Source organism: Anarrhichthys ocellatus, unplaced genomic scaffold (assembly GCF_004355925.1).
Source record: "Anarrhichthys ocellatus isolate YVR2014 unplaced genomic scaffold, GSC_Weel_1.0 scaffold27, whole genome shotgun sequence".
In the NCBI taxonomy this organism is placed as follows: domain Eukaryota; kingdom Metazoa; phylum Chordata; class Actinopteri; order Perciformes; family Anarhichadidae; genus Anarrhichthys; species Anarrhichthys ocellatus.
The window spans coordinates 663304-679946 of NW_022280057.1; the positions used below are offsets into that span (position 1 = coordinate 663304).

Consider the following 16643-nt stretch of genomic DNA (forward strand, 5'->3'; position numbering starts at 1 on the left):
GACAATACAGGCATTCCTCTGTCCAGCTCTCACATTCCCACCGATCACCGAACAAATCACATGAAACAATAACAAACAGATCGATCAAGCGAAAAGTAAAGAAAAATGTTTTGTTTCACTGCAGGTTCCTCTCCATAATGTTGTCAGACATTTATAATGACAATCTGAGCCAGACAGCGGTAACAACAAGCACTTTTAGTGGACGTGAATCGACGGTGTGGAATTGCCCCAACGATTACATTGCAGCCTGTTTAATGGCTGCCATCTGCAGCGCTCTCCCTCAATACGAAATACTAAAAAATACAAAACAAGTATGTCTTTTGTCATTTAAAAACAATATGGGTACAACAACAAATACCAAAGTTAAGCCCTTAATATTAGGGATTGTATCCCTGCATTTGAACACACTGATCGCCTAATGGCTAGAAAACATTTTTTGTATTGCCAGACAGATGATCAAGTAAACTTATTGCAACTGCAACCCTCTCTTCATCAAATGAACACATGAATAACTGGGATAACGCACCAGCTGGTGAGAGCGCAGTAGCAGCCCTCCAAATAGAACTAATATTTTAGAGTATAAATGATAATGACAAACAGTTTAATCCCATATGAAAAATAATGTAATTTGTTAAAAGCAATCCAATACTCAGATTTAGCATTGCACTCCAGTAACACTGTACAGAGGATCAAAATGAGCAGAACCAAAGATATCTTCTTCCTTTCGCATGCATTAGCCACAATGCTACTTGTTGAACAGTTCAGGTTCAGGTCTCGTAAGGTCTCTTCTTTATCACTCCAAACTGATTTTTTTTCATTTTCTGACATTCAAACTTGTGGTCTTCATCCTTAAACGACACTGACATCACTTGAGGCAATTTATTGGATTTTGCACAGCTCCCTCTGGAGCCACAAAAGGCTTTATATAAACTTTATATAAACTATGTTCACTATGAGCCGCCTGCTCAGCCGTCGACATGTTGAGAGCCGCTGAGAGGCAATAGAAGTGCTCCTAATCTCAGATCTTGCACATTTATAATGTAAGGGTGCAGATTACACACGTCAGAATCTGTTTACAGGTCTTGCGGAGCAGTACTGCATATGTGAACAAAGTTTATATAAAGCCTTTTGTGGCTCCAGAGTTATCAGTGCTAACAGTGTTTACCTGAGGGGGAACCGGAGGGTGGGCGCTACGCTTCCTCGACGAAGCAGTAGGTCAGGACGGCATTATCAGCTGTAACCGCTGTATGACAACAGTGCATAGCAGCGGCAATGTCAACAAAGCAAGGAGAAGCTCTGATAACAAAACACAGAGGGACAGAGACTTCATTTTCTGCTCAGGTAGACATTACTTCACTATATATTTACATAGATAACAGCTGTTTGCTGCTTTATTCATGTTCAGAGTGTTAAACACTGCTCATTTAAGGTGCTAAGTGTAATAATGCTTAGACGACGATGATGCCACCAACATACATTTATAACACCAAAGAGGAATCCCAAATATTTTACTAAATTTGGCAGTTTCACATCAATTTAGATTTGTTAGAAACATTTAGAAAAGATAAAAACATGGAAGGATCTGGATCTTGATATATAGGCGAGATGACCCCTGGAGTCATCTGGGTTTCCCTGTTACTGGATATCAAGATGTAGGAGGAACATGATTATAAAGATGTAGATATGAATAAAGCCTGATCGACAGAGATACTGAGTTTCAGTGCTGGTGAGTTAAAGGTCAATAAGGAGGAAGCTGCATGTGCTGTCCGAGGTGGCGTAGCTAGGGGTCCTGCTTCCTGTGATAGCTGCCATATGGAACCTGCTGTCCTCTATCCATATCAGACACGCACACACACACACACACGCACACACACACACACACACAAATCACAATCATCCTCTAACTTGACACACTGTTCAAAGCAACATTTCTTCACTTTTTCTGTTTTCTCCCTTTTGTATTTGTTCCCCCCCCCCCCCCACACACACACACACACACACACACTCACGATGCTCCTAGTTAAAGAATACATTTAAAGAAAGATGCACGTCAGCTATCTACTGTGGCCCCCTGCGTTGTCCCCTGTGGTGGAGCTTTATCACGCTTTGACCCCCTTAGAAGAACCCTAGAGGCTTCAATTACAGCGGAAACCTACCAGTGAGCCCAGAAATCTCCTCAATGGCTCTGCTCGGTTCTGGGTGAATGTCTTTCCATCTGTTCAAATAAATTGCAGCATTAAATTTAGATGGCATTTGCCCTTTTTCTCTCTAAAAATGCCTCCTACTGAGGAATGTCTTCAGATTGGTTTCAAGGGACTGTTTTGACAGCCTCTTGGTCTATTGTAGGAGGCGACAGCGGCATCTTTCAAAAGGGGAAAAAAGTGTTTCTCTTTCATGTTGGAAGTAAATTGGCTTCCTCTGAAAACTAACCTTTCGACTTACTCTCGTCTATGGCGCACTTCTTGCCTTTAAAGGTGACATGGCAACAATCAACAGACAAAGACTAGAAAGAAGGAAATCCCTAAGTTTGCGTGTGAAGAAAGAAATATAAATTGGGATTAATTTCTGCAAACATATTTATTTAAATAAATGGTGCAACATTATTGATGGATTCACTCATAAATGCAATTAAGAAAATGAATAAAACCATTCAAATGTGGGAAAGAAAAACAACCCATCTCTCCTTTGGTCAACTAATGAAAAAGAAGGATCTTGTATAATAACAAATAATTTCCACAGAATTATACACAGATACTTTCTATTTTATTTTAAAAGGACTTGGGAAAAGCAAAAAAAACAACTCTCAGGGATAAATAGCTCATCTCCAGCCATATCAATAGAGTCACGAAATGAGTCTAATCAGAGAAAATGAATAACTCAATTGAAGGTAAATGGAGTGATCAGTTCTGATAGCATGGTAATTGTAAATGCACTTAACGCCTATTTTGTCCAATCAGTGGAAGAACTGGCAGCTAACTTTAAACAGATAGAGCTGTCAGAAGCCTAATGACACTAAACTACGTGTTCTGATACTCTATCTAAACCTCGGTCACATTTCCACCGTTTTCTTCCAGCAACAAGTCACATGACACAATAACAAACAAACCGATTCACACAAAAGAGGAGTAGGGTCCTTTCCACCACGTTGTCAGACAGTTAGAATGACAATCTGAACCTATCAGTGGAAAAACAAGCACTTTTATTGGATGTACATGGATGGTATGATTACATTGCAGCCCGTTTAGCAGCCGGCGGTTGAAGCGTCCTTCTTTAATAATGGACCAATTTCTAAAATTGTTGTCCCTCTTCGTCACACACAAAAACATGGGAAAATAGGGTTGATAATACCTTAGTAACCCTTAAAAGGCTGACAAATTTGGAATAACACTGCCATTAGAAATAAAAACATGAACAGATTTTAGAGCTTTTAGTGCAAAGGAAAACCAATGACTTAAAAAAGGCAAAGATGTGAACACTGAGATATATGGGTTTATAGTGTATCCAGTACATATTTAGACATTTTAATCGTTGTTTCAGTCACTGTTGTTTTTATTACTGTCTGTACTGGTTGTTTGAGGCAGTTTGTCTGTTCTATTGTTAGTTTCTATGCTTGTATTAGATGTTGTAATATATGATTATATTTCTTAAAGCATCACAAGGAACAAAGTCTTCCAATTGGCTACCACTACGTATATACACTGCATGGGTTGCAAGTTATGTAAAAGCAGCAATGTCTACATAAAAACAAAAGTTTAAACTTTACACACATGAATGCACAAATAACAGACTTAACAAAAACACAAAAAGTTAAAAAAAAACTTTATAAACATGTCACGTAAAAGTCAGCTTGTATACATATGGCTTTAAAAAGAAAAAAATACCATTCGTACGCTGTCAAATGAATAAAAATATAAAGGGAAGAAAATGAATAGGAGACAGATGATGTGAGAGAAAAGGTGAGCAAGAATGAAGGTGTTGCAGGAAATATCTGAAAGATGTGTGAAGATGCTGCTGTGATGGAGGGACGGTTTAAAGTGAGAGATTTTGTTCAAGCAGCCTAATGTGCACCCCACATTACATCTTAACACACCACTGGGTGAATGCTTTTATCCAAAGTGCTTTACAAGTTGCATGAGTGCTTACATTTTATGTGAGAGAGGCCCATAGGAGATGTAGTCCTTAACCTTAATGCCGTGTCATCTGTACCAACTTAGCTGCATACAATATGAACCCATGTTTATGATTCTTTAAAAAAAAATCTTCTTCAGCTTCTTAGCTGTTTATTTTACATCTTTTGTCACACACACACACACACACACACACACACACACACAAAAACAAGAAAGAAGTCAAGGCTTGGATTGAAAAACAGGGCTCTTGTGCCTGCACGAAGGCAAAAAGGAAAAATGGAAAATTTCTCTCAATGGGAACAGTAACCCTAGGTCATACAATGAGCGCTTATGGCAGGTTGTTACTTTAACAGTCGACTCCTCATTCTGCCTCAGGATTAGAATGAACTCCGTATAAGATACACTGTTTTCCATGTGCTCGTCTCTGTTCTAGCGCGTAAAGGCCTAAAGGTGTGGAGGACATATTCATTAATTTATGAATTTATTGTGTGTGATAAATCTTTCTGTCTGCATTAAACCGTAACAGTGAGGCTTCATACAAAGGGTGAACTGAACTCAAACTTCCAAGGTATCAAAGGCAGACTCCCTCGCTGGTTGTAGAGAGGAGCTCTCACAAAGAGTCAAGGTGGAAAATTGATGTCTTCTCCATCTGACATGTGAGGCTGCCTGGAAACAGCCTCCAGAAAGACAACGGAAGAGGGAGACTTCCTCCCAGAGGGAGGGAACACTAGGATCACGGTTAATTATTTAAAGAATGCAAGTGTGAAGGAAATGTTTTAGGGGTTTATTATTGCCGTTAATTCTGCTACATTAATATATCTTGATATAACAACTGAAACTTCCTTGTGAAGGCAATTTGTTGTGTTTATTTGCACATGAATATCAAACAAATGTCAAAAAACAATGACTTTATTACCTAAATGATGAACATGAAATAAAAAACATTAAAGGCCTTTTAGAATATGTTCAGTAGTCTGTTCTGGTCAATGTATGCTTGATACACGCATAGTGCCTTTTCAAAATAAACCATCTTCACAGGAAGTTAGGTTTAGGAAAAGATTGTTGTTAAGGTTAACCTGACTGACTAGTGAGCGACTAAAGACATGAATGACTAACATGACAAAATAAGTCAACGTTGACTTCGGAAGTTTATGTTTGTTTGTCTCATCTGTGCCTCCATGTTTGGAAGATTTCCCAGTTTGAGAAGCACTTTTTTGGGAAACATTAATATAATATTGTAAGATGTTAAGTTTCCATCGGGACGATAACCAGATGAGGATGTAAATTAGATATCTGACAACTCAAGGGACTCCATCGCATTGATGCAGAAGACTATAAACTCCATATTGTTATCAAGCAGTCCTTATAATGCCTTTGCAACATTACCCACAATGGCCCCATAAAGAGATAAAAAGGCGAATTAACCTCAGTATAAATGGCATAGAGAAATCATCTCACAGCATATATTGTCATATCACCTAATCCTATTTAGATGCTTCATTGGCAACTCTTTTGAAATATGAAATAATACATTTGCGCTGCATCTAGCCATACATTGCATTGGAATTTTATGAAAGGCTATAAGGGGCAATGGCCCCCGTGGGAGCGATCCCAAATCCACCACTGAGTATAGGAATAGTGTTCAGTCCCTACTCCACTCCTATGTTGCTCAGTTTTATTTGATATTGGCTGTTTAACTTTTGTTGACCTGCTATTTCGTTCGTTCGAAACATTCAACAGCAGCTTTTTCCACTGGTTCAGGCGGGGAGCTTCCTCACTTTTTGCAATAATAAGAAAAACTCTCCTTTTATTCCTACAGAACACAGTGGAAAGATTAACCCAATTACCACGAACCACCTACAATGGCCCACAGGGGACAGTACAGTAGCTATAAATAATAATGACATTTTAACTATTCAGTTATGAGAGCACAGACTTTTTGCCCATTCATCCTTATTTTCATACCCTATTTTGTGACGGTTCAAGGTTATGGTTTCCCACCAGCCAAATGTCCATATATGTGTGTTTGTGTGTGTGCAAAAAGAGAGGAGTGTTTGTCCATATACGTATACATATGCAACAGGCAGAGCCTGACAGAGGCCTTTTGACCTGGAACACTCAGAGGTGACCAGGTAATTAAGTGGATTTGACCTCTTAAACACGAGGTGGGAGGAGAAGAGATGCAGTATATAAGAGAGGGAGAGAGGGGGAGAGAGCTATATGTGTATATGGTACGATAGAGCAAGCAGGTGAAGAGAGATAAGGGTGAGTTGAGCTAAGACGAGGACAGAGTCCATCACCTCTTTGGCCTGGCATATTGGAGACAGCAGCGCTGTGATCTGTGCTCACAGAGGTCACTCCTCCAATTATACATTCACAGGCATCGCACAAGTGCACGCTGGCATGCATACACACACCGTAACACCTACTTTAATCCCTCTCCTCCTCTCCTTTCTTGATGAAACGTGCATGCAAATCAGCTACGCTCTGCTGGCTAAGAATTACTAAAGGTGAAATTAAGGAAGAATACTCCCTTCTTCTTCTTCTTCTTCACTGTCACACAATGTCTGGCTGAGTGGTGCATAGGTGTCTATCCGTAGTGAGGACAGAGATGAGTCATAGATAATGCACAATACTGCAGCAGTAAATAAAACATGCACCAGGCTCGCTGAGAACGGGTCAGCTTGCAGCGTTTCTGCGCTGCTCATATCTCTTACAGCGGCAGTGGAGACTTACTGGGGTTGGGAGGAAACAGCGTGCAGCTCTTGCAGTGGATGATCTCCTTGACAACGGGCGCCTCCCGGGGGAGGGGCGGGGACGCCAGGCTCAGGCCGGGCATCATGGGATTTATGGGGGTAATGCCAGTCATCAGCCCAAGACTGGGGTCAAAATCTGGAGTCGGGAGAGAAACATGGATGAGAATACAGAGCAAGTGACGCAGCGAGCTGCAGGGGAAGCAGCGGCACTCAGTGCACACACTTTAAGAAATAAGCTTTTGTCTCCTAACTGCTATTCAGTCACAGCTAACCTTTACTGTGAAATCATTAGAGCACACGTTGGCTGCTTCATGTTGCATTTTACATTGTGTACTTCCTCCGTGAGCGCGGGAGCAACACTTCTGTCAACAGCGGTGACACACAAGAACTTTATAAATAACTGAATATATCAGCCACTCATGAATAAATCATCTGACGAAAAACATGAATATTTAAACAATTTTTACTTATTGTCTTGTCTATTTCCCGTTCTTCCCATCTCTCTCTCTCTCTCTCTCTCTCTCTCTCTTCTGGTGTCTGTCTTCCTATCTTGAAATCTCTTTCTCTCACTTGTAAACTACTCTATTAGACACTCTCTCACTTGCCCTATATCTCCCCCTCTTTAGTCTTTGAATGATGACCTGTAACATCACAAAGAACCTTCAGAAAGAAAACAGACACCATATTCACAGATACTGATTTAGAGTGCACCTGGGCACACAAACGCACATCCGTACACTCTCGCACACATTCCCTGCCTTTTCTGATGTGGAAATACATTGCCCTCTCCCATGAGTCCCCACTGCACATGCAGCAAATGGGGAGGAAAAAGGATGTCATTGTGTGCATGTGTGTGTACATGTAATGCCTTGCAAGCCAAGTCTCTATTCCCATGAGTGACAAAAACCTGACAAGACACAAAACTGAAATGAAAGCACAACAAAACACTGAGGCAATGTTCGCTCGGAGGTTTTCTTTTTCTGGAGGAATCTAGTTTGATTATGCAGTGGAGTAGAGTGAAGAGATGAAAAAAGAAAGTTATCAGTGACACAATGCTGCGGAACTAAACACCATGAAGATGAAGAGCTGCGATACTGCGCTGGTTCTTCTGGCTGTGTCTGTCTCCTGCCGATGACCCCGGCATCCGTCTTTAGCCGGGTGACAGACGGAGAGGAGGCAGGTGATAATGAAAACACTGCTCGGATGGCAGAGCGATGAATGACTTCTTCTGGTGAGGTGGAGGAGAGGAAGATGGATAACACGGAGGGAGAGAGATAAGTGAAGCAGTAAAAGAGAAACAGAGCAATAAAATCTGATCCAATTCTTACCACGGCACGCCGGGATGTTTTCCATTTAAACTGTATCTCTACCCTGTATCTGTCTGGGGTGGTTCGCAGACGTCGCTAATCGTGATCATAACGGTATTTGTTGTGGAAAAACAATAGCTGGCTGCTGTATAGCAACCCTGTTACGTAATCTATCCTTTTCACAACATCCATGTTTTGTCTTGTGGGTTTGATTTAGTTTGGCAGCCGCCTCTCATACTTGAGTATCAGAGTGTCTAATCAGCACAAGGACTCACCATAAATAAGACTTTTCAAGAGGCTGCGCTTTCAATGGCATTCCGCCGCAACAGTGAGGTAACTCAGGAAGAAAGAAGACGTGATATATTCACTGCACTTCACTCTACTCTAATAGATCAATCATGTTGAAAAGAAAAGAAACTAAACTCTGCAGGGTTGGAAAATGTTCAGCAGTGATGAATAACAATATTAAGGCTGTAAGCCAATCAAACTCTTCTCAGTCACCTGTTGAGGTTTACGTCTACGTGACGCCCTGTGAGTCGCCAGTTTTGGCCGAATCCGTTTTTTTCATAAATGTGTGGGATTCTAAAAGTTTAGAGCATTATGTGGTTGACAATTTTTACGATTGACTTGCAAGGCAACCCTAACGAATACTGTACAATGAACAACATATTTTAATTCAGAAGTATCCTGATTGTCTAGATTTGTATCTCGGGCTACGGTCACACTGCAGTTGAAATTGTTGCAAAACTAATATTTCTTTCCTCTCAGTATGAGTTATTAATGTTTTCTAATCAGTAAAACAAAAAGGCAAATCAATTTCTATTGTGTTGCTTTCTTATTAAAGTACTACTGCACACTTAGATCTGACTTAATACTTACAAATGACTAATTGTTGGCTGTTGCAGCTTGGCAGGGCCGGGTGTTAGCACTGAAGACACAACACCCGACAACAATAGAAAAAAACAGTTAAAGAAAAGCCTCAATTCAGTCAAAACTCAAAGGCACCTTCCTTCTCAGATATGTGTTGAAACCATGTGGGAGAACAGTGGGTAAGGAAATGGACGTGGACATTGTTGTTACTCTGTACACGCATGACTTTTCACCGCCACCGACAGTTCACACTGGTGGGGGACACGTGTTACATCCTGAATGGATATGACCAGTCGTCTGAAAACGTGAGCATTTATAAACCGAGCATGAAGACCTGTTGACCCGTGTGCCGTGTCTATGTATGTATTTCACTCATTTTTCTGTCAAACTGTGGTCTTGTGTGTGCCTGGATTTTTCTTACTTTTCGTACTTTCTGCACAAAGGATTAAATAAGGCTCTTTGTGACCCAGCAAAACATCGAGATCAGACATAAAGTCTTCTCCAGGGTTACATGCCGGCTTCAACTTCGATCTGAACTCAGGTCAGTACTTTCAACAGACATGATCTGACTGCTCCAGGGCTGAGTAACTGTGTGTTTGTGTGCTTCCTTCTCCGCCTGCACATTTATTTTTTGTTACTTTGTTTATCTGTTTTGCTCCAATTGCTTGGCCGTGATAATCCGATCAGACTCTGATCTGATATTCCTTTACACGAGCAAAAAAAAAATGTGCAGAAAATGCGGTTTATTTGTTCTGTTGTATTCACAATTTAAATGTTAATTGAGGGCAAATCACGAGTAAGAACTAATCTGATTAGGAGCATGGCCGACTCACCTCAAATTAAGCCCTTGTGTGATTGTGTTCAATATTTCTTCTGGCACATCTCCTAAAAAATAACACTTTCTTATTTTTTAACCCCTTAATCCAGTGAAATAAATACAAAAGTTCACTGAAGTGTCAATATTATAATTATAAACAAGGCTAATATAAGACGCGGTACAAATGTTATCAGTAAAATCAGTTAAATTTAGTGCGGTGGTGAAGCCGATTGGATTTCTGGGCATATTTCGGTGGTTGGTGTTGTTTTTTGTAACTTCTTGTTGCACATCTCACACACATGTTGAGCAGAGCAGCTGTGGAGTTCAGCAGAAAGAAAAAAAGAACCAGCAATGTGAACCATCAAGAAAACTTTTAGTCCGAAGTCCATCAGAATCAAAGAGGGAAACGAAGAACAGCCAGCTATCACATTGTCAGATCAGACGACCAAAGTACAGAATAGAAGACAAAGAAATGCATTTCTTCATGCACAGTAGTCTCAGTTGAATCCAACAGCTCTGAGACATTTTAGGCTTGGCTCTCATTTTCTCACAAATAGAAAATGTCACTTTCCCGAGGAAACTTCATACTGTGTGATTTGGGGGATCTTTGGTCAACCAAGGACGGGGCTGCGTCAAATTTCGGACAGTTTTCAAGCCCAAAATCTTGAGACCGCTGCTACAACCCAACCGATTGTAAAATGACATGAAATGATGCAAAAATAAACTGTCAAGCTGAAACACACAAATAACTTGGACCCACGTTGTAAAATCAACATTTCATGTTTCCTTCTTTTCCCCGTCAGCAAACAGCTTCACAATCTCCTCCTCCTCCTCCTCCTTTCAGTTTCTTGATTCATAGGAGTCCCAAAGTGGCCAAAGTTTGTTTATTGTTTTGCTACATTTTCAATAAATTAGAGTGGCACTTGTTATTTCTAGCTATCCTAGCGGCATTGCTGTAAATAATGGACTGTAAACGGACTGTATTTGTAGAATGCTTTTCTAGTCTTCTGACCACTCAAAGCGCTTTAACACTTCATGTCATCATTCACACCCATTCATACACTGATGGCAGGGGCTACCATGCAAGGTGCCATCTGCCCATCAGGACATGCAACATTCACACACAGCAGGCACAGCTTACAGGAGCAATTTGGGGTTAAGTGTCTTGCCCAAGGACACATCGACATGGACTAGCGGAGCCGGGGATCGAACCGCCGATCCTCTGATTGAAGGACGACTCTGCCACATGTCGCAGTACGTCAATATTGGCCGGTCAGTCCGTACACCAACTTTGGTCCAGACTGTAATCTCTCAACAACGGTTTGAGAGATTGACATATACATTTGATGAAGACATTCATGGTACCTAGAGGATGAAGCCTAATGCCGTTGAATATCGCCTCACTTTCCATCGAGCTCCATCATTTGGTATAAAGTTTAATCTGTCTAAAGTGACAAAACACTTTTCAATAAGTGCTCACTCCTTAATGCTGTGAGCATTTCTATTTGACCTGAAACAACAATACTATTTTTCCACATGCACCAACCTACACACCTCAGCCATCCTGTCAGAGCATGTGCAGAGAGCAGCAGCAGCAGAGACGTGTGTGTGTGTGTGTGTGTGTGTGTGTGTGTGAGATGAGATATTATTTACTCTCTCTACTTCCAGGGGATTTCTTAGTCGCTCCGGGTCTCTCGCTATGGCAACAATGGCGCTTCAGCCCGGAAGCCATGTTTTATGTTTCATCACCAACGATGATCTAGTGCTTGAGTGGTTTCAGTGCAAAAGGGGCCTGTAGTGAGAAACTCCTCCGAGACCCAGAGATCATGAAAGTGCCCTTAAACAAAAGCATCAAGACAAACCTTCGAGTTCTCCGACCGCCCACACAAGGCCGCCAGTCTCTACGTCTGTATATCTCTGATCTCTTTTTCTCCCGCTCACCTAGTTTAAAAAAAACAACATTTCTCTGTGCGCTCCTTCGTTACTGTGCATGGCGCTGCTCTAAAGCATTTACACATACGGTGCATCCTCATCCTGGTGCTTTATTTCTGATGTAAAAATCTTTCCTGGAGGTTAAATGTAAATGCATTTTATCAAGCTGGCCTGTGTGTGAGAAGCAGAGACATGAAATTAAAATGAAAAAGCATAAATTTGACGACACTGAGCTCTCGGCTATCACCCTTTTCTGCCTTGACACAACATGCCCTCCCCTCTCTCCCTCCTCAAACTGTGATTTCCACAGTAAATGTTCCCTCTCAGCAGAGTCAGCGATGGGTGGCGGTCAGAGGGACACGGACAGCCGCTGTGAGGCATGTTGGGTAATATGGGTAATATCTTCTGATGAACAGACAGGCCTAAGCCTCCTGGAACTTGGCCTTTTACTCACCTTGCCAACTGTCTCCCCCTCCTCATCTCCTCCAGATGTCTCTCGAAAACCCATCAATCTCAATTAACCATAAAGAATTCTTCATTTGATTTTCTGTATTGTGATGGACGTAACTTTATCACATTTGTTCTGCATAGATTGCACCTGTTAAACTCTGTGAAATTTGTATGAACCACAATTTCCATCATTCATTTTGACACTATTCATTTCCCCCTGACTTTACCGTACGGGATATTAGCCTCAGTGAGTCTCTCGCTGATGGCTGCCGTAGATCGAATCACAGAGTATGAGCATATGTGTGTGTGTGACAAAATTGTATTTCTATGTGTGAGGGCAGTGTGTGTGTGTGTGTGTGTGTGTGTGTGTGTGTGTGCGCAACAGGGAGAAAGAGAGAGTAAATTCATTCACATATCTTATGAGCAGCTGCCTTGTGGCCTCCCACCCAATAACACTGATTGGCTGGTCCAAACCAGCCAATCAATGCCATTATTGCTTGTGATATAAACATCTATCTCCATGAGGAGAGCCGATCATAATTGCCCTTGTGGTCCTGGAGTGCTGCAAGTTAACAGAATTGCCATTTCTGCCAGGATCTGCCTGCATGAAAAACACGTAATCCCCTCTAGCAGACTCTGACCTCTGGCCTGCCAAGGAGGTAGGGCAAGTGAATATGTATTTAGAGCTTTCTGCAGACCTACTGTATGTGAACAGCTCATTCTACAGGAAAAGGAGTACGCGGAGGCTCCTCATAGTGGTTCATGTTGCCAGATCACGCATAGTGCCAGTCAACTGTTTGTGTGTTCTGGTGCTCTGACATGTAAGGCACATCTAAGACATCTGACGTTCAATGTTATGTGTGGCTTGGATGAGTCAGTAAACAGCATTATAGAGGCTTTAACCAGCCAGGAAGAGCTGCTCTCTGCACTCATCCAGGCTCAGAAATCACTGGCGAGATATCTTAGATATGCATGTATTTTGTTTTTTACCGAATGATTTTCTTCTGGCTTTATCTTGTATGTCTTATTTTATTTATTTGTATTTCTGTGGGCCCTTTTGTGGGTCTGGAATGAAGGTGGAATTGAATTTCACACCTGGAGACGAATACTTCCTCTACTTTTTGTATTCAGGGACATTGCTTTGTCCCACAAGTTAGCAGGGATATTCTGAACAGCATAACACAATATAAAAGTGTATCTACACACTTCAGAAAGCAACATTTAAAACATTTCAAGGCCTATTTGATGTTTTTTATTTTATTTAATTTAAGCGAAAAGACTAAACAAGGCTGGAAAACAGGCCCATTACTGATAGAGCATAGCTAACTACAGTGGCTGCATAAGAAAACAAAAGGCACCAAGAAAATGTTGTGTCTCATGAAGCATGAAATCAAATTGGGTTTGGGTTTAAAGCTGGCAGCAAGCATATTGTTTAACATACCCCTTTTATTTCATATATAAATGTACATCCAGGGTAAATAATCGCTAATTAGGTCACAGTTTAATTCATTCACACTACACAGTTCTCCCACCAGCAGTTAGTGTCAGTTTAACATTCTGTTCCTGCGAGCAACCCCTGCTGGCAATGTTCCAGTTCCAGCAGTTGGGAGGAAGGGGATGAAATATTCAAAGTGCTCCTCTCTAACTCCACCGAATGTTCTGGACGGCGTTTTAACCATCGCAGAATTACAGCACGCGGTCAGTAATAGACACGGACATTCTGCAGGACGAGATAGAGACTAAATACTCATTCTCATCGTTGTATAAATGTAATGTTAATTATGTATAAATGTAATTACATTGTAATACAATGATGACATTACATTACAATGTAATGTCATCATTGTATAAATGTAATGTTAAGTATTTATGTATGATAAAATGTTACATAATATATACATTGTATAGCTATCTATCAAATGATAATAATGACACTACCTTTGTAATATTATATCACTTTGATATTGTTGTTCCATCATATATTTATTGTCACTGTATCATTAACTGTCTTTTTCTTTCTCAGCCACACGTCCAATAGCTCCTCCTGACTCTACATACAAGGATTACTTAACTCGCATACATATTAATGCCTCATCCAAACATGCACACATCTCGTTGACACATATCCTACTTAATCTAATCTAATCTATCCTCTGGGTTTCTTATCCTATCATCACATACATCATCGTAACTGCCTTATTTACTGTTCATTACATCTTCTGTGTACACAGGTTACCTCGTTTTTCACGTCATTTTACCAATGTAGGATGTTGGCTATAAAGGTTGGGCAATATGTCTCATTGTCAGAAGGTGTTTACGTGCAAACTCTTACATGTAGGCTATGTGATGTTTTATGATTTTATCTTCTGTGGAACTGCAGGATGGAGTCCAGAACAGATTTTCCTACGGGGACATTACAAAGTATTCACAACCTAATGTTATCTCGCCAAAAGTCTAGCTGTAGCTGACATCACAAACATCCCATTGGATGAGCTTTTACGGGGTCTTGCTCTCCTGATGGCTTTATTTCCCCCCCCCCCCGCGTTGTATAGGCGCCCTCATGTTGGTGTTAACATGTTTCCGAGCATGTGCTGCTGAGAACAGAGAGATGATTCAGCTGATACGGGGTCATCCGTGGCAACTACCATCCTGAGCTGACCGTCTGTTGCAGGTAGACAGGCAGATTAGGCATCAAACCCACCTGCTCTGTGCCTGTGGGTCTTGCCACTATGGAGTCCGGCTATCAACAGTAAGACTGAGGCAGTCACGAGACATTGAGCAATGCCAGAGCTCCATCTACTCAAATTACTCCCTGAGGTGGAGAATCGTTTCGTACTGGTGTTTGGGCATGAATGTTGACCCAGTAGACTGCTCCGTGCCTCTTTTCTTCCGCTTCCTGCAGTCTCAGTTTGACCAAGTACAAATAGCGTTTATGACTCAGCCATTTCGGCCTTTCATGGAGGGGGGGGGGACCAATGGCCTCACAGTGGGTCTGCATCTTTCAGTGTCAGTTTTGGTAGGGAGCCCGACTTGAAAGCTCCGTCTTTCAAGCTTTTGTTCCGTCTCTGCTAGACGAGTTGGAGAGCTGTGAGCTCTGTCTGGTAGTGGTGATTGTTTAACATGGAGGGCGGACGGCCCAGGTGTGTCACTTTGCCAAAAGTGCTTAATCCTCAGTCTATGAATCAGGTACTACAGGCAGAGCAGGAGGAGATGCCCAACCTGTGCCCAGTTAGGGCATTGCAAGCCTATGTAACGCACACTCAGCCTCTAAGGAAGTCTCTTTCACAGCTTTTATTCTGCTATGGAAGGCAAAGGGCAATACCCACCCCAGCCACAGCCTGTTCACCCTGCTGACATTTGGCAAGCGATACAGAAGTATCAGCTGCCATATCACCAGACTTCGGAGCAGCTTCTTTCTTCGGGCTGTGAGACTAAATCCATCCTCCACCATATAATACAGTTTTGCTTTTTATGTGCTTTTCTTATGTAGCATACGGGACTACAAACTGCATTTGGTTGGGCAACCCTGTGTTGTACAATGACAATAAATGAATCATGTCACCTTGCAAGACTGGGGTTTCTTAGCAGCATTTGTCACATTGGTTGGTTGATGTAATTTTCAATGCTTCCGCGGAACAGGGGTTTTCAGTTCCTGCAGGGCTGCGAGCCCACTCAACCAGAAGTGTAGCTACTTCATGGTCTGCACTGAAGGGACTTCCTTTGGGAGACTTTGTGCTGCAGCATCATGGTCTACACACCATGCACATTTGCTAAATTTTAATGAGTTGTTGTGACCTGTTCAACACCAGTAAGCACTGCTGTTCTGATGTCTGTTGCCCGGCGAGTTTCAGACAATTCAATTCCTCTGTTATAGCGACCCTTCCTATCACGATTGTGACAGTCACGCTTTTGTCTCACAGATCCATAGTTACATGGGAGAGTCTGAAGACAAAGATATTTCACTGCTGATGTTCAACATCAGTATACTGTGGCCCGTTTGTGGCATTATTGACGGGTTAAGATTATAAATTGTTGGCGAGGTTGACCAGAGGACAGAGGAATGCATGGATGTAATCAGTACAAAAACATTGAAAAACCTGCTTTAATCTTTCTTCAGAGGACAATGTGAGTTATGAGTCCTAAAGTCTCTTGAAAACTCTTGAAAAAAAGCTAAATTACATCCATGAGATAAAATGTCTTAGACATTGCTGCCCGAGTGAATAAATCCTGTCAGATTTAGAGATGAGAGTGTCTGTGATAATAAGTGGTAGCTTGTGGGGTTATAAGGTCAGAGACACAGACAGACTGTGAGACAAAGAGAGACAGACAGAGACAGAGAGAGAGAGAGAGAGAGAGAGAGAGAGAGAGAGAGAGAGAGAGA

General features: G+C 41.6%; 1 protein-coding gene across 6 annotated transcripts in view; it reads right to left on the reverse strand.

The window, feature by feature from the left end:
* Window positions 1–16643, reverse strand: part of LOC116391853 (ecto-NOX disulfide-thiol exchanger 2-like) — a 153337-nt gene that overhangs the window by 46885 nt on the left and 89809 nt on the right. For all 6 annotated transcript variants that reach the window (XM_031862818.1, XM_031862821.1, XM_031862820.1 and 3 more), the window contains one exon: window positions 6867–7022. In XM_031862818.1, the coding sequence (XP_031718678.1) occupies window positions 6867–7022 (156 nt within the window). The remainder of the gene's footprint in view (window positions 1–6866; window positions 7023–16643) is intronic.